Raw genomic sequence first — 22313 nt, forward strand, 5'->3', positions numbered from 1 at the left:
ACTCTAATTCAATGTTCTGTTCCCAACGAACATTAATGAGACGTTTTCCAAGAGTGCCTCTCTTTGTTAATGATTTCTATGGAATAAAAATAATAACTCCCACTAAACAAGCTATTGATTAATGAGTGTTAATTAGAAATGAGAACTACTTGTCTGCATGAACACCCAAGTACAAACGAGCTGAGAGAAAAACTGGGTATAAGAGGAATCAGGTGTAATATGTAAGAGAGAAAGAGAGGGAGAGAGAGAGAGAGAAGGCTGTGCTGGTCTGAACATGTGGTGTGCATGGAGGATGAGTGCTATATAAGGAAGTATTGAGTACTGAGGATACCCCCTTCGGTCATGACTGACCATGGGATTGCACCTACAAAGTTACCCTCCCAGGTACAAGTCCCGGCAAGGTGGTTTATGGAAGGCCAGCAGTCGCCCATGCATACCAGCCTCTCCTCTCCATGCCACCGATGTTATCCAAGGGAAAGGCAAAGGGGCCGATACAACTTGGCACCAGTGATCTTGCAACTCATTTCTACAGCTGAGTGAACTGAAGCAACGTGAAATAATGAGTCATGCTCAAGAACACAACATGCAGCCCTATCTGGGAATCAAACTCACAACCTCACAATCATAAGCTCGATACTCTAACCACTGAGCCATGCGCTTTCACTGAGTCCTACAAGTAAATGAAACCTGTTGAAGAAGGAGGCCAAAGAAGAGTTGGTTAGCCCAAGGCTATAGCAGAAGACACTTGCCCAAGGTGTCATGCAGTGGGACTGAACCAAGAACCATGTGGTTGGGAAGCAAGCTTCTTACCACACAGCCAAGCCTGTGCCTGACTGGTGTAGCAGCACCATAGTCAACTGCTACAAAGGTAAAGGTGACGCTTTAGATACAAATAATTACAGAGGCATCAAGCTGTTAGATCAGGTTATGAAAGTTACGAAGAGGGTCATAGCCCAACTAATTAGGGAGCGAATCAATTTAGATGAGATGCAGTTTAGGTTTGTGCCAGGTAAAAGCACCACTGATGCCGTATTTCTAGTGAGACAGCTGCAGGAGAAATACCTAGCCAAGGATAAACCTCTGTACCTGGCCTTCATTGACATGGAGAAAGCCTTTGACAGGGTCCCCCGATCCCTTATCTGGTGGTCAATGACGAAACTTGGGATAGAAGAATGGTTAGTGAGAGCTGTGCGAGCCATGTACAGAGATGCTGCCAGTAAGGTGAGGGTTGGAAATGAGTACAGTAATGAATTCCGGGTAGAGGTAGGGGTCCCCTCTTATTTATCATAGTCCTCCAGGCAATCACAGAGGAATTCAAGACAGGTTGCCCCTGGGAGCTCCTCTATGCTGATGACCTTGCACTAATTGCGGAGTCACTATCTGAACTAGAGGAGAAGTTTCAGGTGTGGAAGCAAGGACTAGAATCGAAGGGCCTTAGAGTCAACCTAGCAAAAACCAAAATCCTAACAAGTAGGAAGGTAGATAAAACACAAACCCCTTCAGGTAGATGGCCCTGCTCAGTATGTAGAAAAGGAGTAGGTAGTAACTCTATAAGATGTACCCGGTGCAAGCTATGGACACATAAGAGGTGCAGCAATATCAAAGGCAGATTAACTACGAAGTTAGTTTTTGTATGTGGCAGATGTTCAGGTGCAATAAACACTGTAAACAAACAGGAAACAACTTCTATCTCATTCCAGGGAGAAAAACTAGAGGTAGTCGATAGCTTCTGCTATCTGAGTGACCAAGTTAGTAGTGGGGGTGGGTGCACTGAAAGTGTAGCTGCTAGAATAAGAATAGCCTGGGCCAAGTTTAGAGAGCTCTTACCTCTGCTGGCGACAAAGGGACTCTCACTCAGAGTAAAAGGCAGACTGTATGACGCATGTGTACGAACAGCCATGCTACATGGCAGTGAAACATGGGCTGTGACTGCTGAGGACATGCGTAAGCTCGCAAGGAATGAAGCCAGTATGCTCCGCTGGATGTGTAATGTCAATGTGCATACCCGTCAGAGTGTAAGTATCTTGAGAGAAAAGCTGAACATAAGAAGCATCAGTTGTGGGGTGCAAGAGAGACCATTGCGCTGGTTTGGACATGTGGTGAGAATGAATGAGGATAGCTGCATGAAAAAGTACCACACCCTAACAGTTGAGGGAACCCTTGGAAGAGGTAGGCCCAGGAGGACCTGGGCTGAGGTGGTGAAGCAAGACCTTCGAACATTGGGCCTCACCGAGGCGATGACTACTGACCGAGACCTTTGGAAATGTGCTGTGCATGAGAAGACCCGGCAAGCCAAGTGAGATTGTTGGCAGTGCCCCTGGACTGGCTCTTGTGCGGGTGGCACATAAGATGTACCATCTTGAGCGTGACCGTTGCCAGTACCGCCTGACTGGCCTTTGAAGGGTTTTCGAGCGAGATCGTTGCCAGTGCCCCTGGACTGGCTCTTGTGCGGGTGGCACATAAAAGACATCATTTCAAGCATGGCCGTTTTCGTGCGGGTGACACGTAAAAGCACCCACTACACTCTTTGAGTGGTTGGCATTAGGAAGGGCATCCAGCTGTAGAAACTGCCAAATTAGATTGGAGCCTGGTGTTGCCATCCGGTTTCACCAGTCCTCAGTCAAATCGTCCAACCCATGCTAGCATGGAAAGCGGACGTTAAACGATGATGATGATATTCATATATATAAGATATGAATATATATATATATATATATATATATATATATATATATATATATATATATACAGAGAGAGACCTAAGTATATATGTATATATACATAGACATGACAGAAGTAAGTAGACACCCTTATAACTATTAAAATTTATTTTAATCTGAAATTATACATTTATCAATTATTGTAATGTGAACATTTACTATTTTGTCGACATGCCCTTTGCATTTTTTCAATGCAAGGACACTATTAGGCATGTTATTGATCAGATGATAAATATTCTCTTAGGGAATTTCTTGCCAAGTTTCCCTAAGAAAGATCCGGCTTTGAGGATGCTTTCTTACAAAGTTTCCTGTCCATTATGCCCCCAGAAGTGTTCAATAGGGTTTATATCTGGTGACTGGCTTGGCCATGGAAGTCTTTTAATGCCATTCTTTTTATTAATGGACATTTTTATGTTTCAGGTTCCATATGTGACTCTTTAATCATGCCATGTGCAAAAGAAGCCTTGGAACTGTCTGAATTTCGAAGCAGCCATATTGAGGGTCAATCTGAAAGTGGACTTAGAGTAAAATCACAGAAAACCATGGGATCTTGCTTTCTACAGTTAATAGAGTGATTGTACAATTCCCCAGAGAGGGGAAGGAGTCCACATCACACTTTTCGGGTTGATCAGGGCCCTCTGACAGGACCTTTTGCTTTGTTAAGTGAAGTGTGGAGGATAATCCTCATTGTGAGGCCTCTGACATAGCAGAACCAATTTATGTCAGTCCCACAACAACTTTTGGATATTTCCACAAACTTGGTTACTATGGCAGAACAGCAAAAAGGAAGCCACTTCTTCATTATTTTATGTGTTATATTTATTTTAACTTGAATGTTTTATGGTGTGTCTATTTACTTCTGTCATGTTAGCGTATATCTAAATATACCTTGCTTGGCTTCTGTGCTGGTGGCTCGTAAAAAATACCAACCGATTGTGGTCATTGCCAGCCCCCGCTGGCCCCTGTGCCAGTGGCACGTAAAAAAGCACCCACTACACTCTCAGAATGGTTGGTGTTTGGAAGGGCATCCAGCTGTAGAAACACTGCCAGATCAGACTGGAGCCTGGTGCAGCCTCCTGGCTTCCCAGACCCCAGTCGAACCGTCCAACCCATGCCAGCATGGAAAACAGACGTTAAACAATGATGATGATGATGATGATGATGATCTGTATACAGATGTTTCCCTGTGCAGCAAGAAGAGTTAGAAATCTTCTGGAGGAAAAAAAAATCATTATTTGGTTCATTCCTCTTTCTCAAACAGAATGTCTATTTTTATAAGAAATCAATACAAAGTAGTCATGAAGAGTTCAAATCCCACTGGGGTAGACTATACTCTTCATCCACCTGGGAATCAATAAAACCAGTTCCAATCAAAGAGTGACATTTGATTCAATACACTACATCACGACCATTCACTTAAAAATCAGCACTGTTAACCATTTACTTGTTTTGGGATTGAACTACGACCATGCTGGGGCACAGACATGAAGGGTTTAGACAATCAAATTGATCCTTGGACTTATTTTTAAAATTTTAGTACTTGTTCTGTTGATTTATTTTCCTGAAACGCAACTGCTAAGTTATGGGGACATAAACAAACCAACACTGGTTGTCCAGCACAGAAACAAAGAAATGCATAAACAATTTAAATGTGAGAGTGTGTGTGTGTGTGTGTGTGTAAATGTGACAGGCTTCCACACAGTTTCCAACAGACAGCTTCATTCGCAAAGCATTAGTCAGCCAGGGGCTTTAGTAAAAGACACTTCTCCAAGGTGCTGCCATGCACTGGGATTGAACCCCAAACTACATGGTTGCAAAGTCAGCTTCTTTAGCCACACAGCCATGCCTTCACTGGTGCCAAGTGAAACGAAAAAAGCGATTTCAATCATTGAACTGTGGCCATGCTGGGCACCACCTTGAAGAGATTTTAGTTGATCAAATCAATCCTACATTTGTGGCCATGCTGGAGCACTGCCTTTTAGTCAAGCAAATCGACCCCAGGACTTATTCTTTGTAAGCCTAGTACTTATTCTATCAGAGTCTTTTACCGAACCACTAAGTTACAGGGATATAAACAACAACATTGGTTGTTAAGCGATGGTGGGGATATATATATACATATATATATATATATATATATATATATATACATATATATATTTACATTATATTACACATTATTTACGTTTGACGGATATTTGTCCTCATTTTGTTTGTTAACACAACGTTTCGGCTGATATACCTTCCAGCCTTCATCAGGTGTCTTGGGGAAATTTCGAACCTGGGTTCTCATTCCTAAGGTATTTTTCGATATTATCAACATTATTATGGAATCGAACTCGGAATCTTGGGGTTATTTAGCCGCGCTCTTAACCACTACACCATATGCTTGCGGGCAATTATGGGGTGAATTTAAGGGCTTATAAATCTAATATTTTTCTATCTTTCCTTAATACCGGTTACCATATGTTGTTCATATTTACACTCGGTCTGCTTAGGAGGTTATTGTGTCCTAGCATGTGTGCTGCTTCTTTTAGTTTTCGTATTTTCCAGTGGTGCTAAAAATTCTGCCCGCAGCCGCCCTCATAACACCAAACATTTATATTTCTGTGACCGTGTGGAAGATCGGCTCGATCGAGAACTAAGAAACGGTGGAGCGGGTCTCTGTTACATCTAAATACACTTAGCAACATGTTGCGAGTATTTTGGGTGGGGTTCTTGCGCCAAAAAGTGAACAACGTCCGATAATTTTGATTTCGTTTGGGTATACAGGCCAGTAAGAGTGCTCTCCCTTCTCATTAGGTTGTTAGGAAAACGTTTCGGAACTTCATCCGACCTGCTAGTAATAGCAGCCGAACATCTCTCGAATACCATCTCACCATTTTAAAAGATCAAAGATACATTAAAAATATATATTCCTAGATACTCTTTAAAATACAGGAGGATGGTGATCATAACTGGGATTTGCTTTCACCCAAAGGTCGGTTCGTTTTCAATGAGCGTTGTCTTCAGTAAGTTCTGCTTGGTAGGGTCCAATCTTTGATCCACCGGAGGATTTGAATCCATCTCAGTTGGCTAACAAAACACTCTTCAATATCATAGTGCAGTAGTGATGAGCTGGCAGAACTGTTAGCCTGCTGGACATAGTGCTAAATGGCATTGCGTTCGACATCACATCGAGTTCAAATTCCGCCAAAGTCGACTTTACCTTTTGTCCTTTCAGGGTCGATAAAATAGGTACCAGTTACATACTGGGATCAATGTAATCGATTTAGCCTATCCCCGAAATTGCTGGCCTTGTGCCATAATTTGAAACTAATTTATAATGCATTGGTTATTTTATGGTGACAAAACTGGTTTAGTTTAACTTAAGTCAATCCAGATCGATCAGATCTGTGATAGAAAGCGTTCTATCCGTGACTATTCCAATATTTTTTACAATATTGTGTACCTTAATTAACACTGGCCAATGGTCCACTTTCCAGAGGTAAGGTGTAAATGGATAAAGAGGGGACTGCTAAGTCTAACAGTGACCCGGTTTGATGATGTCCATTCAAAGCTTGGTTAACTGACCAATTCATATGGGTTATATTCTAGAGGTATGTGTAACACTTTTTGAGAAGCGGGCCGCATGAGACATGACTCATCATCAGGTGGGCCGCACTAATAAAATTCAAGCTAGTTTTTCGCTAGGCATGCCATTCAAAAAGTCTTACATGCGGCTCTCAAGCATATTTCAGGCGGCCCATGACGGTCTTCTCTCTATAAATATAATAACATTTTCTTTAATTAACTTTGTTTTACTTCTTTTGTGGGGGGCGGTGGCCCCTCAACAAAATCCAGGTTTGGATCTGGCCTGGATATTAAAAGGGTTCAGAACCACTGTATTAAACCCAAAGTAATTTCAACAGCGCATGCTCAGGAAAAATAATTTTTAATGCATTAAACCTTACAAGAAGCTCATCTTCACGTATGGGACCCGAGGTGATTTTTTAGATACTTTTTTGGAATAAAGTGCGTTTTATATACCCTTAACTACAGTAAATGTATTTGTTATATATATATTGATAGATCGCTAGCCATTACACACATCTCCTTGTTTCTTTCTGTGGAAGAGCGTAGGCTCGAAACGTTAAAGACTTTTTCAATTCTCGAGCGTTATACTAATACATCTGTTTGTTTTCTACACTACCTGTCTTCGTCTTTTGTTTTTTTGTGAATTCTCTCTCTCTCTCTCTCTCTCTCTCTCTCTCTCTCTATATATATATATATATATATATATATATATATATATATATATATATATATATATATATATTAAGGGCATTACTACACGTAAATGCCTCACGCTATGAGGGACTCTTAAAGTCAAAACTACCTGTGTTTATTATATATATATATATATATATATAGCTCATTGTAAAATCTCAATAAGAGATGAGAATAGTAACTATACTAACAAGTAAGGTTAATCGCCACATCAATGTGGTTGTTCCATGTTATTTTTAATTTAACCCTAGGCAGATCTAACACCACCTGGTTATTGGTGCAGCACTGCACTCTGTACATATATATTGCCAGCAGGGGTGCGGACCCCTACCATCCACCAACTAAGGACTCTGGCCATCTCTCTGGCGAGCAGGTGATCGCGACTGAGGATGAGCAAACTAGCACGAAACCGAATCGGTTACGCGATCTTGTCGTCTGCTGGCAGACGATAGGGACTCGCTCCCCTGCTGGCAATATATATGTACAGGGTGCAGTGCTGCCGATGAAACAAAACTTTAAAAAAATTAATTCCTGAGATCGATTCATTCGACTAAAAAAAACTCTTCAAAGCGTTGCCCCAGTATGGCCGCAGTCTAATGACTGAAACAAACTAAGGCTAAAAAAATATGAAGCAATGACTTAACTTAGAAGATTTGTTACAACTTGTTTTGTCCCCAGCGAAGCCCTGCCTAAAGAAAACAATGACCAAAGACATTCCGATCTTTCTTTGACGCTTGTTGGCAGAAAGAGATGTATTTAGAAGGCATTCCTATACAATAGAGTCGGAAATAATCTACTCTGCCAAAAACATAAATTTTGGCATCTGGATAGTCAAAGAGTCGTAGATAACGATTCTGTAAAAAACAAAATGTGGTGAGGGGCTTATACTACCCCACCCCACCCACAAAAACCCGCCATTTCAAAAATTTTGACTTTTTGCGACACTTTGTTTCAGATCTGGTTTAAACAACTGAAATTATGATTCGTAAAAAAAAGTTCAAAATTTTCTTCCCCTCTTTTGGCCCTTTCCTATCCTTTTCATAACCTTACAGAGTTTTTTTTTTTTTTCGATTTTTTTTCCCTTCAAATTTACAAGCTTAAAACCATCGGAGTTTACGATTAAGTAAACATATAAGGTATTCTTTCGTTTTATGACCACAAAATGAAGATATTCATGTACTGGATTCAGTAGCAAGAATGTGTGTGCCGCTGGGGCAGCCCTTGAGTCACCCCCACCACCACCACCAGGTCCCCAAACTTATATAGGCTTACACAACAGATCCAAAATTGACGCTCCCATAAAAGAGTCACCCGGCGTGGACTGCCTTCCTCACCCACCCCCTTAGTTACGCTACTGATTGGATTCAGACATATCTACCTGTCATCACTTTCTGGATTTAAAAAATACAAATGAACCATTGCATTAACACAATTTTACGAATCGACAAAAAAACAAGGGATATAGTTTCATTTCTCTACATTAATTTCCTTCATTCCATTCAGTAACATTAATTCAGACGGTAAAATGTATTTTACCGTCTGAATTAAAACATTTTCTCAAAAAAAAAAAAAAAAGTCCTGTACAAGGTACACAAAAAACGCGCAATTTTTTTTTTTTATAATCAAACGTTTTCATTTGAAAACTTTTTGAAATTTTTAAACAAAACCAAAAAAAAATAATAATAAAAAAATCTGGATCTCGAGTGTTTAAAACATATTTCTTTTCTTTGATAGAATCGTAATTTACGATTTTTAAAATATGATAAAACCAAAATTTGTTTTGGCGAACTAGTTATTTTCCGACGCTATTCAACAGGAATGCTATTATAATTCATGTTCATAAATAAATACGTTTTCTTTACAAACAATCAAAATATTGTCAAGAAGAAATAAAAACTTAATGTTTTTGCTGGTATTTCACCTTTTTTGGCGTTTTAATTTCGTCGAAGGCAGCATTTTCTTCTGTCGCTAATTAAGGGCACCTGTTGGCATTAATTGTGTACAGCGGTTGCTAACGACACTCTTCAGTGAAGAAGGCGAGCTTGAATATTTACCCAGAAACCAATTGGATTCCTTTTCCGGTTACCATTGAAAGTGGTGAGTTGTATATTTTACGTATGTCTCTTTTTTTTCTTCATTCTTCAGACTTTTAGGTACATATTTTATATTAATTATAATTGTACGTTATTGTATGAACGTTCGAGTATGTAATAATTATAATTTAAATCAAGGATGGGGTATAATAATCTTGATTTAAATCGATATTTTCTATCATCACCATTTAACACGCTGCCACCAGAAATTATCAAATATGAATTTTTCTTCACTTACTAATTCTTGTTTTTCCCTCTTCTTGTACCATAAGTCATTTCACAGTTACTTTATTCATTAGTAATTATTATTTTATGCTATTACTCCTCTATTATTTAACAAATGCACATATATATATAACCTTATTTCGGCGACTCTGGTTCACTTCGTACCCCCCCCCCTGTTGATATTTTATTATCTTTTATATTTCATAATTATTAAACGCACCTCGTGTATAATTATAATTTAATGTTGCTGTTTATACAAAATATTACCATATGTAATGATTCAAGGTGGTTTGTAAATTGGCAAATTTTGTTGCCATTTACACGTCTGAAGAATGGAGAAATAGTAATTCCTCTCTTCCTTACTCTCTGGAAATTTATTTCTTTGCTATTCCTCAGTTTATTAACTTCTTGGGTGGGATGTGTTAGTTTTTAATGTAAGTCTTCTTTCTATTCACTGTTGATTTCAAGAGTTTATATTCAGATAAATGTGGGGGATGTATGTGTTTCTTTAAGGACCAGATAATTTCATTGTGGAATAAAAATGCAAATCAACCTTGAACAGGAGACGTACATTAAAAACTAACATTCCATAAGAATTAGATTTTTGAATTATGTTCCCCGTCGACTTGTTTATATTATAGCATGTGGAAGAGCAGGGACATTATAGTTCTTGGACTCTCGAAAGGCAAACTGTTTCACCCCTATAAATGAGAAACCACAATAAAAGAGGGACAAAATAAGTAGCATGTCTCATTACTTCGGTTTGTTTGTCACGTCAGGTATAACACGTGCGTTCAGCTAAATATATTTCAACTAACAAAATTATATCTTATAGTCAGAATTATTCGCAGAGATTTTTTAATTAGCACCTGATTTCTAAGTGAAAGCTATCGTTTTTTATTTTTTTTTTTTTTTACTTATAATTACTGTTGTAAATAAATTATTTTTTTAGAAACGATTGACTGGTTAATCCAGTTTCCTTTCTTTCTCTCAGATTATCATGTCGGAGGGTGAGGCAAAAGCAGCGCCAGCGGCCAAATCGAAAAAGAAGACACCGAAACGAACACCTGGCAGGTAATATTTTTGATAGATAATCCATGTGTTCATCACTAAATCAATATTTACAATGTTAGGTGGAATTCTTTTGTTTTTGTTTCGATGTATCATTAAAGCGAATGAAAGATTGCAAGACGAAATTGAACGGTCCAAACGGGATGTATTTAATTTCTGTATAGCGATGCTAGATAATTGTATATGTATTTTTACCTTGTAAACGAACGTAACGGAAGGGTGAGGCTTAGGCGGTGCACCGAGTTTATTTAATTTCAGTAAATAACAGTTGAACATAGGACAAATAAAAGTGTTTGCATATTGCCAAAATTCTTGCATTCTGAGCAGATAAAATATTTGCAACATCATTATTTAGCAAAATATTTTAGCTGCTGGTCATTTAATCATGTTTTGTTGTGGCCAATATTCTTAAAACGAGATGCTTGGAGTCTTGTTCTGTTATTATTCACTATAACAGAATTTAGATCGCCAATTAGATAAACTCTCTCTCATTGTTCCCATAGCAACAAATTTAAACTAAGCTCTTAAGACTACGTGATGTTGATATATTCAAGAAAATCCTGTATGAAAAGTCTTCATTGTAGGTAAACTGATGCACATGGCTGCCTAATGACCCTCAGATCACACCTTGCTGTTATATATACATCGTTATCGATTAACGTCCATTTTCCATGCTGGCATGGGTTGGGCAGTTTGACTGGGCCAGGAGGCTGCACCAGGCCCCTATAATACCAACCACTCAGAGTGTAGTGGGTGCTTTTTGCATGCCACTGACACAGGAGCCAATCAGGGCAAAGGGGCAGGCATCGACCACATTCAGATGGTGCTTTTTATGTGCCACCAACACATGGAACCAGTCGTGCAGCACTGGCTACAACCCACACATGAATGGTGCTTATTGCATGCCACTGGCACAGGAGCCAGTCAGGCGACACTGGCATCAGCCACAACTACAATTTCCATTATTTTGATGTTGATGTACTTGAGCCAAAGGTACTTTTTTAAGTGGGCTGGCTATGCGAGATTGGTGTAGGCTATTACTGATCTCTCTCTGCTTCCCGGGTCTTCTCAGTCAGCATATCTCCAGAGGTCTCGGTCTTTCGGCATTGCTCCTGTGAGGCCTAACATTTGAAGGTTGTGCTTCACCACCTCATCCCATGTCTTCCTGGGTCTATTCTACCCCAGATTCCTTCAGCTGTTTTGGAGTGGCACTTCTTCACAGCTCTCCTCATCCATCCATAGTACATGACCATACCAGCGCAAATGTCTCTCTTGCATGCCACATCCAATGCTTCTTGTGGCCAACATTTCTCTCAGGGTGCTTACACTGTCATGTGTGCAGGCTGACATTACACATCCAGCAGATCATGCTAACCTGATCTCTTTTGAGCCTACACGTCTTTAGCAGTCACGGCCTGTTTCACTGCTGTAAAGCATGGCAGTTCGCACACATGCATCATACAATGTACCTTTCACTCGGAGCTTTCTAAACTTTGCCCAGGCTATTCTTATTCTAGTGGCAATGATCTCTGAGTATCCATCTCCACTACAGACTTAGTTGCCTAGGGAGTAGAAGCTATCAACTACTTCTGGTTTCACCTGGCATGTGATGGAATCTGTGGTGCTTATTGTTTCTATGCATCTGTCTCCGGAGACTTTGATGTAGTTGTTCAACCTGCTAGAAACAGCAACCAAATCTTGAATTTACAATGCAGTTCCTGATATACAAGCTGGCAGGATGGTCATGACTGGAATGCATTTGGTCATTGATTAGTTCAATCAAGGCTGGCCTGGAGCTAAACAGCTACCATAAGAACACATGAATTTACATTGCTTCTGTGTGTGTAATCATGAACTCAGGATTATAATTTTATAAATTTAGCTTAATTAACAATCACTAGTAATTAGGGGGATTTGAAAAGATATTTGCACAAAAATTACTTTGTTCCTTTCATTGCATTGTAAAAAACCATTTCAATAAACTTTGCTGAGAGCTTGATGCTGATATAATCATCATCATTTTTAATATCTGCTTTCCATACTGGCGTGAGTTGGATGGTTTGATGCCCTTCCTAATACCAACCACTCAGTGACACTCTTTTACGTGACACTGGCATTAGCCATGATTATGGTCTCACTTCGCTTGACAAGTCTACATAGGCATGGTATATCACCAAAGGTGTTGGTCACCTGTCACTGCTTGAATGGTGCTTTTTTATGTGTCAATCAGATGGCACTGGTATCAACCACATCCATCTTGTTTCTCTTTAATTTTCTACACACACACACACACATAAAAGTTTAGGCAAGGCTGTGGTTAAAAACCTCATTTTATAACTATTGTTTTGAGTTTAGTTCCAGTGGACATGCCAGACTTGCCAACAAAGAATAACAAAGTCGGTTTGTTTAACTGATGGCTACACGAAATTGCCCTGCCAATATCACAGTCCAGTGGCAAAAATGAAGGGGTACATTTTTCTACAGCATCTAAACTCTCTGCTAGTTTGACTATAAACAAATATAGCAGTCAAACTACAGCAGAGTTGGTGATACAAGTACGTAGTAGTGATGACCATGCTACTTTTTCTTGCCAGCATAGAATTCATGAAAATGGAAACTTGAATAGCGACTGTTGTCTGCTGTAGAAACAATTCAGTAAGGACTGGCAAGTAAAAGGATTATTATTATATAGGTTGAACTACCAATGTGAACTGTTTTTTAGTCTTAATGTTAGACTTGTCAACATTAACATAGTCAGAAGTTATATTGTTGTTTATATTTATTTCAGACTCTATGTTAAAGCTGTGTTCACTGGCTACAAACGTGGTTTAAGAAACCAGTATGAGCACACTGCACTCTTAAAGATTGATGGTGTTTATAAAAGAAAAGAAACTAGTTTTTACCTTGGCAAAAAATGTGCTTATGTATACAAGGCAAAGAGGTAAGCTTTATCTTCTTTTTTTTTTTTTACAAACAACGCGGCAGGGTGGGTATTTATCTGACACAGTATTGGCCCCACAGTTAGAAACTGGTCCCAATGTGCTTCCAGCCCGTTTCGTTCTTTTACATCTTGACCCTCCTCCTCCTCCTACATCGTCATGGAGGCCCCATGCAAAGTGGCACTTTCTGGTCTCTTGCATACCACTCAGCAACTGCACCCGTTGTTTGTGGACCTTGCACAATGTCTAGTAGGGCTTGTGCTTTTGGTATTCTGCATTCACTACTCACCACCTTCAAATTAACGCATTTTTTAAAATGTGCTCAGAAGAACTTGCTATAAAGTCTCTCTATGGTTCAATCCCGCACTTAATTCAGTCTCCAATCAAATTCACAAAGTTTTGCTTGGTATATTATGAGTGCAACAGCATTATTGACTTAATTAAATACAGCTTTTCTAATAAACGCTGTTAGAATTAAATTCAGACAACTTTCTCATTTTGTAGGGTGATATGCCTGCTTCAATACTTCATTAGAAAGTTTTCTGCTGGGTTTGGTGGGGAGGGGTTGGCTTCTCCACAATATAAAAGTTTCGGTGACCTTCATCCTAAGGCTTGACTTAACTTACGATTTGGTTTCTTAAAGACCTGAATTGCTATCATCATTTAATGTCTGTTCTTCCTGACATGGGTTGGATGGTTTCAAAGGAACTGTACCAGGCTTCAATTGTCAACAACTTTACAGTGTGTATTGGGTGCTTTTTTACGTGGCACCATTACCATCATCATCAGTTACTTTGCAAAACAAAATCCCTCAACTCATAGATGGGTGGCTTTGTGTCAGTTGAGAGATTAAATGTATAGGGACGGGCTGGGACAGGTGTCTTGCTGTAGAGTAGATGCATGGATACGAGAGAGGTAGACTGGCAAAGGTAACTCAAGAAGTTGGTGGGTGATGTAGTATGTGCCTAAATCTGATCTTGGGAGAAGCTAAAGATTTTGATGACATGCAGTTAATTTGGTATGCATCATCATCATACATTTACTGCATGAGTTTTGGTGTTCTTTAACCCTTTCGTTACCAAACCACCCGAAAAAAAATGTTGGTTTATGTGACAAAACCGCCCGTAATCACCTATTCATATTTAAATGAGAATATCCGAGCAAATCTCGTTAGTACATTCGTGAGAACACGTGATTATTTGTGTAAACAGTTCAGCTATAGTTATGTACAACGATTGACGTGTTTTTTTAATTTTGTGAATTTTGGGAGATTTTTTTCCAAATTTGTTCCTGTTATGTTTTCAAAATTTGTAATCCTGACAAAAAAATGGATACGAATTTTATTCTGTCAAGCAGCGAGTCAGAATTCGAAAGATTTTCCGTTGAAAGACCTTGATAAATCTAACCCTGTAACCGAAAAAAAAAAAGCACGTGGTATTTAATAATGAATGTTTCATTTTCCGAAAATGAAAGCAGTGAATCCGAGAGCTCAGATGATGGCGATAAAGAGAATGAATTAGTACCTGAATGGAGTGAAAATTTAAAAACTCCTTCTTTCAGTGATTTTTCTGAAGAAACTGGACCAAGTCACAGTCTTTTTCCGATGTACCTATTTGAATTGATTGCGGCGGAAACAAACCGTTATGCTGAATGTAAACAAAGCGTAAAAAAGGATAGTTTGTGGTTTCCCACAAACTTGAATGAAATTAAAGCATATTTTGCCATAAATATTATTATGGGCATTAGAAAGTTACCTAGAATAACAAATTATTAGAGTAGTGATGAACCCTTTGGAGACGAATATGTCTCAAGTATAATGACAAGGATACGGTTTTTAAAATTGACTCAATATCTACATGTAAGAGACACGAGCAGTACACCAGTACGTGGATAACCAGACTTTGATCCCTTATTTAAAATAAGACCCCTCATTGACTGTGTTCAAAACACATATAAAACAGTTTATAGATGAGGATATGGTGGGCTATAAAGGCCGAATGCGTTTTCGACAGTATATGCCAGGAAAGCCCACAAAATGAGGGATCAAAGTTTGGAAGATTTGTGAATCAAATACTGGGTACTGCTCTGGATTTTAATTTTATACTGGCAAAAGAGAGTAATGAATCCAGTTTATGTGCACAACTCTTCTATAATAATATTTTGTTGTATACCCAATTGAATATTAGCTAATAACCCATTTTCTATAGCGATGTTTGAACAAATTAGAGTAACTTTGTGACAAAAATTTTGGTATAGAATTGGTTGATAACCTTTCGTTAAATTATCTTCCAAAAATCACATTAATATGTTGATAAATAAAAAAGTTAGAATTGTTTAATGAAACCAGACTAAATTTATGATTCTGTTAGAAATTAATTGAAACACATAAGGGGTGTATTTTGGTTAGAAATATGGTAACGAAAGGGTTAAGAATGTAATTTGCCTGTTTTGTCAGATTCACCTGCCCATGTGTGTTGTTGAATATCAAAGATTGTAGGTGTTTTCACATGCATTTTCAGGATCTCAATCTCCAGCTTGGGTTTTTTTACCTGGAAGCTGCACACTTGGCATCAGGAAGATCATTCCAAGATATGTCTTCAGTTCCTCCAAGTGTTTTCTATTGTCCAACATATATGTGCTTTTATTGTTTACTTGTTCCGGTCATGCTGGTGCACTGTGTTATGGAAGTTTTATTGGTCTCTTGTGCAAAGCCACTAAGTTACAGAGGCATAGCCACACCAGCAGTGGGGTGGGGGCGAGCAGGGGCAAGCACACAGCTATATATGTATATGTGACAACCAAATCCACTCACATGGTGCCACTCAGTGACACTGAATGTGGAACAATATGGTTGAGAAACAAACTTATATACCATTCTAAATGTTTCCTTCAAAACCAAGCTCTCTGGTCTGTTTCTATAAAGATTACTGGTTTCAAGTTTTGGCACAAGGCTGGCAATTTTGGGGAAGCTGGTCCTTATTTTGTTGACCTTGGCAGAATTTGAACTCAGAACATGAAGACAGTTAAAATGCCACTAAACGTCTTCACCAGCCACTTGCAAGATTGAAGGGAAATAACAAAAGAAAAAAAAAGATTCTTGGTAAGAGGTATTGGTTGTGTGGTAAGAAGTTTCCTTGCCAGCCACACCGTTGTAAGATCATTCACACTGCATGACAGATTGGTCAAATGTCTTCTGTTATAGCATTGCGCCAACCAAAAGCTTTGTGGGTGGGCTTCGAAGAGGGAAACGGAAAGGCGGCTGTCCTGTGTGTGTTTCTGATCCCGTAACGTAGTGGTTTGGCAAAAGAGACCAACTGAATATGAACCCAGGTCAGTTTCTTTGACTAAAACAAGTAAAAGATAAAGCACAGATTCCACAGACTGCTGGGCTCTGCTAAAGTTTGGCTGACTTCAGCTGGGCCACCCTTTTCGGGCTGCGTTAACGTGTGGTTCTGAGTATGTAGACAATTGTGGTTGCTTATAGTAGAGGGCTTAAAAGATTAAGTTGCAGGTGGTGGTGGCATGTAAAAGGCATCCACTATACTTGGAATGCTTGGCATTAGCAAGGGTATTCAGCTGTAGAAGCTTTACCCGATCAGATTGGACCTCGGTGCAGCCTTCTGGCTTGTTAGACATATGTCATACCTTCCAACCCGTGCCAGCATGGAAAGTGGACATTAAGTAATGATGATGTAGCAGTGGCCCTGTTTACAAGATCATCAGTTAGAATCCACTTTCCATGCTGGCATGGGTTGGATGGCTTAACTGGAACTGGTAAGCTGGAGAGCTGCACCTGACTCCAGTCTGGATTTGGCTTGGTTTCTATGGCTGGATGCCATTAGGTGTCACCATCATGGAAGCATGGCTTTTAGGTTGTTCCCAGGACACTCCATACCTCAACAACAAATTGCAGCTGCAACATCTGCACTATCAGATGCAGTTGCCCTCCTGGTGGGGCATTTGTTCAGTCTTCAGGGTGGATTTTTGGGCCACAAACAGAAGTATTGCTTTGGCTGCTGGAATCGACATGGTGAATTCACCGGTCGGAACCAGCGCAGCCCGCCCCGGCTGAGTGCCACTGAAAGTACAGCAAAGTTATTTAGTAGCACAAGGACCATTTTCTATGGAACACTTCCACAGTCGGTCATAAGTATGTCTCGGACAAACAGGTAAATAAAGTATTATGGTGTTTCCCTATTCATCAGCTAATTATAAGTTAACCAGATTTCATTGTGTCTTAGTTTATATTTGAAGCCAAGAGTTCAATTCCACTCTTTGTTTCTGTAGTACTCCCAAAATGTTTACCATGCACTTCGGATCTTCCCAATCAATGGGACACTGTTTTGCTTGGTGTATAAGCGAGTGCCACAGAAAATTGGAATTTTTATATAATGCAATCCTCTCAGTGGTGTCTGTCACATAAAATTCCAGACAAATTTTAAGTGCGATTGTTTGTTATGGTTTTTTAATTTCTTTATTCTGCTGTTCATTGAAGTTCTATGGTAACTGCATATTGTGTGTGTGATTTTACAAAAATGGCCTTTGGCCTCGTCAGCTATGTAACTATTAAAACAGGACACTATTTTCATCCACCCTGGTGTCACGAGCAAGAACTCCTGAACTTCCGGCTGAGTGTTCGGTCAATGCAAATGTGATTCGTTGTTCAGCTTGTCCCGCCTGCAAAGTATAATCTATGAACATGTATTTGTTTTGTTCTTTAATTGTACATGTGTGTAGTTGTAAATATTTTCATTGTAGGAAAACAAGAATTCCAGGCACCAAAACTGCAGGACACATTCGTATAATATGGGGCAAAGTCACCCGTCCCCATGGAAATAGTGGTGCTGTGCGTGCAAAATTTAAGAAGAATCTACCTGCTACTGCTATTGGAAGACGTATCCGAGTTGTAAGTGAAGAATGTCATATATTTCACTATTCCTGGCATTTGTTGATTTGAAGATGTTTGAAAGAGTAGAGTGTTCTGTAATTTTGGTGTAGGTTTGTGGGGGCTGAACAAGATATGTACAAAGATTATTGAGAGTTCCTGATTTTAGCTTGAAGGGTCAGTCCTCAGCCCTGTGTGCCGTCACAGAGGAGTTTAGGACTCAATGTCCATGGGAACTATATATCAAGGATCTGGGTCTCAAGTGGATCTACATCGGGATTAGAACGGAGATTTCAGGTGTGGAAGCTAAGCCTAGAAGTAAGGAGCTTCTGGATAAACTTAGCAAAGATTTGGGTTTTATCAAATAGGAAGGAATGCAGGACCTTGGTACCCCCAGGGAAATGGCTTTGATCAATATGCAGGAAAGCAGTAGTTATAAATTGCACCAAGTTGTGAGTGGCCAAAACTCCTCCAATTACTCTGATGCCTTCTATTTTAACCCCCTTGTGTAGCATAAGGCGGTCTCTCAGGGGTCGAAGTCTTGCATGCTGTAAACTGTTTCCTATTCGAAAGCACTTCCGGTCCTAAAATGCATGCCAAGCAGTGGTCCACAATGCAATCAGTGCTTTCCACCTGTCGAGACAGCCCGTTCCACTGCTGAACATGGACACCTTTGGGGTGGGTGTGATAAACCAGATCTGGTTGATTTGAAGAAAAACAATATTTTGGCTGTGTTAAATGATGTCCAATACTCTTTCAAAGAAAGCTATTACTTCACTTGGGTTCATTCTATTGTTTTGCTCCATCTGTCCTTCCAAAATATTCTTTTTGGGGAAATTATGTTTGTAACAAGGAGGAACAATTTTTTCGGATCTTTTTTAAAACGGGGGCCACGTTTTTGGTACGGAAAGACTTTCAAACTTCGTATACTTATCTATTTTGTGTTATAGAACAGAAAAATATTTTTGTATTCGAATTTATTTCATGTAAAAAATTGTCTTATTTCGATAATTTCAACCAATCACTGACGTCCATTCAGCCGATATACATTAAGTGCCGACTACATAAACAAACGATTCTTCGTTTTATTTGCTTTTTTCATTTTAAATTTGCTTTAACCCTAACCTTAGGGTTAGGGTTAATTGTTTCAGAATCGTTTGTTTATGTAGTCGGCGCTTAATGTATATCGGCTGAATGGACGTCAGTGATTGGTTGAAATTACAGAAATACGACAACTTTAACATGGAATAATTTATGGATTTCTTTTTTTTTTAAGAAGACTAAGAGAAAAAGATGTTTTATATGACACATTCTACCAGTGTTCCAAGTTTCAAAGTGTTTCGTTAATGAAAAATGTGGCCCCCGTTTTAAAAAAGATCCATTTTTTTCAAATGCCTAACATCTTGGAATCAAATCCAAACAAGTTGTCTAGATACACTTAGCTGTATATAGTAAATTTTGTTTTGTTGTTCGATATTTTTCTTTTAATTTATCTGTAGGGTGAGTAACGAATTTTGATTTATTTCTTTTGTAAATCATTATTGTATATCTCTGTGGGAGAGCTTATTTAATCTAGTTGATGGTGTGTGTGTACTTTGTTTTCTAGTTTTCTTCAGACAATTGCCAGTCATTCGTTTTACTTATACCTTTATGGTACACCTGTCTTTTGTGTGTTTAATTTCACCTGATGAATCCAGTAATGTGCACAATTATTCTATAGTAAAATTTTGTTGTATACCCAATTGAATATTTGCTAATAACCCATTTTCTATAGCGATGTTTGAACAATAATTTGTTGAATTTACATGTAATTAGTCATTTTGCGACAAAAATTATGGTATAGAACTGGTTGAGGATCTTTCATTACAAGTTGAAACACATAGGGGGGTGTATTTTGGTTAGAAGTAAGGTAAATGATGAAAATCAATACAACCCACTTGACATTGTTGTTTGAGGGGGTTTGTGTGTCCCCTCACAGCCACCATGCGTTTATCCTGGTAATTACTCTTTTTTTTTTTTTTTTTTTTTCTTCAGATGTTGTATCCATCAAGAATCTAAAGACATGTAAAAATAAAATGTTTTCCAATCTATTTATTCTTTTCTTATTTCTTCTTGGCACTCTGTGATGATATGTATCCCAGGTTTATGGTTTTCTTTGTTCATCTTTATTTCAAAGATTATGCTCGTGTTCTGTAACATCCAAGGTTCCATTTTTGTGCAGGTTGATATGAAAAGCATTAAAACTTGCACACGAAAGAAGTGTCATTGATCGAATCTAAGGCAAGGGAATTAACTCTGTTTTCGTAACTACTATATTGGAAGAGCTGTGACCATTTCTTTGCTTTATAACACACACTGTGCATCACTAGTTTATGCAAAAACAGAAATGGCAACCTTTATTGTTAGGTTGTGGTTCAGTTAAAATTTGTTTCTATTTGGACTAGACAAGTTTAACCCTTTCGTTACCAAACCGCCCAAAATCACCTATTCATATTTAAATGAGAATATCTAAGCAAATCTCGTTAGTACATTTGTGTAAACAGTTCAGCCATAATTTTGTACAACGATCGGCGTGTTTTTTTAATTTTGGGAGATTTTTTTCCAAAATTTGTAATCCTGACAAAAAAATGGATACGAATTTTATTCTGTCAAGCAGCAAGTCAGAATTCGAAGGATTTTCCGTTGAAGACCTTGATAAATCTAACTCTGTAACCAAAAAAAAAAAAAAAGCACGTGGCATTTGATAATGAATCTTAGGTTTCATTTTCCGAAAATGAAAGCAGTGAATCCGAGAGCTCCGATAAAGAGAATGAATTAGTACCTGAATGGAGTGAAAATTTAAACACTCCTTCTTTCAGTGATTTTTCTGAAGAAACTGGACCAAGTCACAGTCTTACTCAGGAGAGTGGAGCTTTAGACTATTTCTTTTTGCGATGTACCTATTTGAATTGATTACGGCGTAAAAAAGGATAGTTTGAGGTTTGCCATAAATATTATTATGGGCATTAGAAAGTTACCTAGAATAACAAATTACTGGAGTAGTGATGAACCCTTTGGCGACGAATGTCTCAAGTATAATGACGAGGATACGGTTTTTTTAAAATTGACTCAATATCTACATGTAAGAGACACGAGCAGTACATGGAAAACCAGAATTTGATCCCTTATTTAAAATAAGACCCCTCATTGACTGTGTTCAAAGCACATATAAAACAGTTTATAGATAAGGATATGGTGGGCTATAAAGGCCGAGTGCGTTTTCAGCAGTATATGCCAGGAAAGTGCACAAAATGGGGGATCAAAGTTTGGAAAAGATTTGTGAATCAAATACTGGGTACTGCTCTGGATTTTAATTTTATACTGGCAAAAGAGAGTAATGAATCCAGTTTATGTGCACAACTCTTCTATAATAATATTTTGTTGTATACCCAATTGAATATTAGCAAATAACCCATTTTCTGTAGCGATGTTTGAACAAAAATTTTAAATTAATATTTTGTTGAATTTACCTGTAATTAAAGTCACTTTGTGACAAATATTTTGGTATAGAATTGGATGAGAACCTTTCGTTAATTTATCTTCCAAAAATCACATTAATATGTTGATAAATAAAAAAGTTAGAGTTGTTTAATGAAACCAGCCTAAATTTATGATTATGTTAGAAGTTAATTGAAACACATAAGGGGTGTAATTTGGTTAGAAATATGGTAACAAAGGTTAAGAGAACATTTTGATCAGTTAGTCCAGTAAGAGAATTGTTTGTAGTTCTATCAGAATTTCTCATTTCACCATTTCAAACCCCATCTGTTTATATAGAAGATATTGACAGAATGAACCTGAATTCATGACTTGTTAAATATTAATATGCATATTAAATGAAATAGTTATTTTTCAATATGCTTATGTTTAACCGTTTCCTTACTGTATATATTCTGAGATATTGTTTCTTTCAATTTTAAATATAACGAAAAATTTAGTAAATTAATTTAGTTATCACTAAAGTGGTGTTAGGGAGATAAATTGCGACTAAGGTTTGGTGGAAGATTTTAATTCAGAACTGGTTGGTATGGAAAGGGCTAAATTTACTGAGTCTTGAATTCTGGCTGGCCTC

The 22313-nt window shown here is 38.3% G+C and overlaps 2 protein-coding genes across 4 annotated transcripts in view; one reads left to right on the forward strand and one right to left on the reverse strand.

Moving 5' to 3' along the window:
- Positions 1-9059, reverse strand: part of LOC106875816 (dynein regulatory complex protein 9) — a 144990-nt gene extending 135931 nt beyond the window's left edge. Inside the window, exon 1 of the mRNA XM_014924096.3 lies at positions 8911-9059. Coding sequence (XP_014779582.1) covers positions 8911-8945 — 35 coding nt within the window. The 5' untranslated portion in view covers positions 8946-9059. The remainder of the gene's footprint in view (positions 1-8910) is intronic.
- On the forward strand, positions 8958-20292 carry LOC106875817 (large ribosomal subunit protein eL33). Of its 3 annotated transcripts, none has more exons than XM_014924098.3 (5): positions 8958-9086; positions 10302-10381; positions 13167-13319; positions 18076-18223; positions 20237-20292. In XM_014924098.3, the coding sequence occupies exons 2-5, from the start codon at positions 10308-10310 to the stop codon at positions 20258-20260; spliced, it is 399 nt and encodes a 132-aa protein (XP_014779584.1). In that variant the 5' UTR covers positions 8958-9086; positions 10302-10307; the 3' UTR covers positions 20261-20292. The 3 variants fall into 3 exon arrangements, with proteins under 3 accessions (XP_014779584.1, XP_089211804.1, XP_089211803.1); XM_089355678.1 differs by having other exon boundaries at positions 9068-9086; positions 10283-10381; XM_089355677.1 differs by having other exon boundaries at positions 9082-9142.
- Positions 20293-22313: the final 2021 nt, after the last annotated feature.

Source organism: Octopus bimaculoides, chromosome 7 (assembly GCF_046866305.1).
Source record: "Octopus bimaculoides isolate indiv1 chromosome 7, ASM4686630v1, whole genome shotgun sequence".
In the NCBI taxonomy this organism is placed as follows: domain Eukaryota; kingdom Metazoa; phylum Mollusca; class Cephalopoda; order Octopoda; family Octopodidae; genus Octopus; species Octopus bimaculoides.

What these genes read in the sequence shown, in the direction of transcription:
- LOC106875817 (XM_014924098.3), top strand. Translation starts at nt 10,308, where the DNA reads ATGTCGGAGGGTGAGGCAAAAGCAGCGCCAGCGGCCAAATCGAAAAAG. An exon ending in TATGTATACAAGGCAAAGAG is followed by an intron (nt 13,320 to 18,075) that starts GTAAGCTTTATC and finishes TTTTCATTGTAG; the next exon opens with GAAAACAAGAATTCCAGGCA. An exon ending in TTGGAAGACGTATCCGAGTT is followed by an intron (nt 18,224 to 20,236) that starts GTAAGTGAAGAA and finishes TTTTTTCTTCAG; the next exon opens with ATGTTGTATCCATCAAGAAT.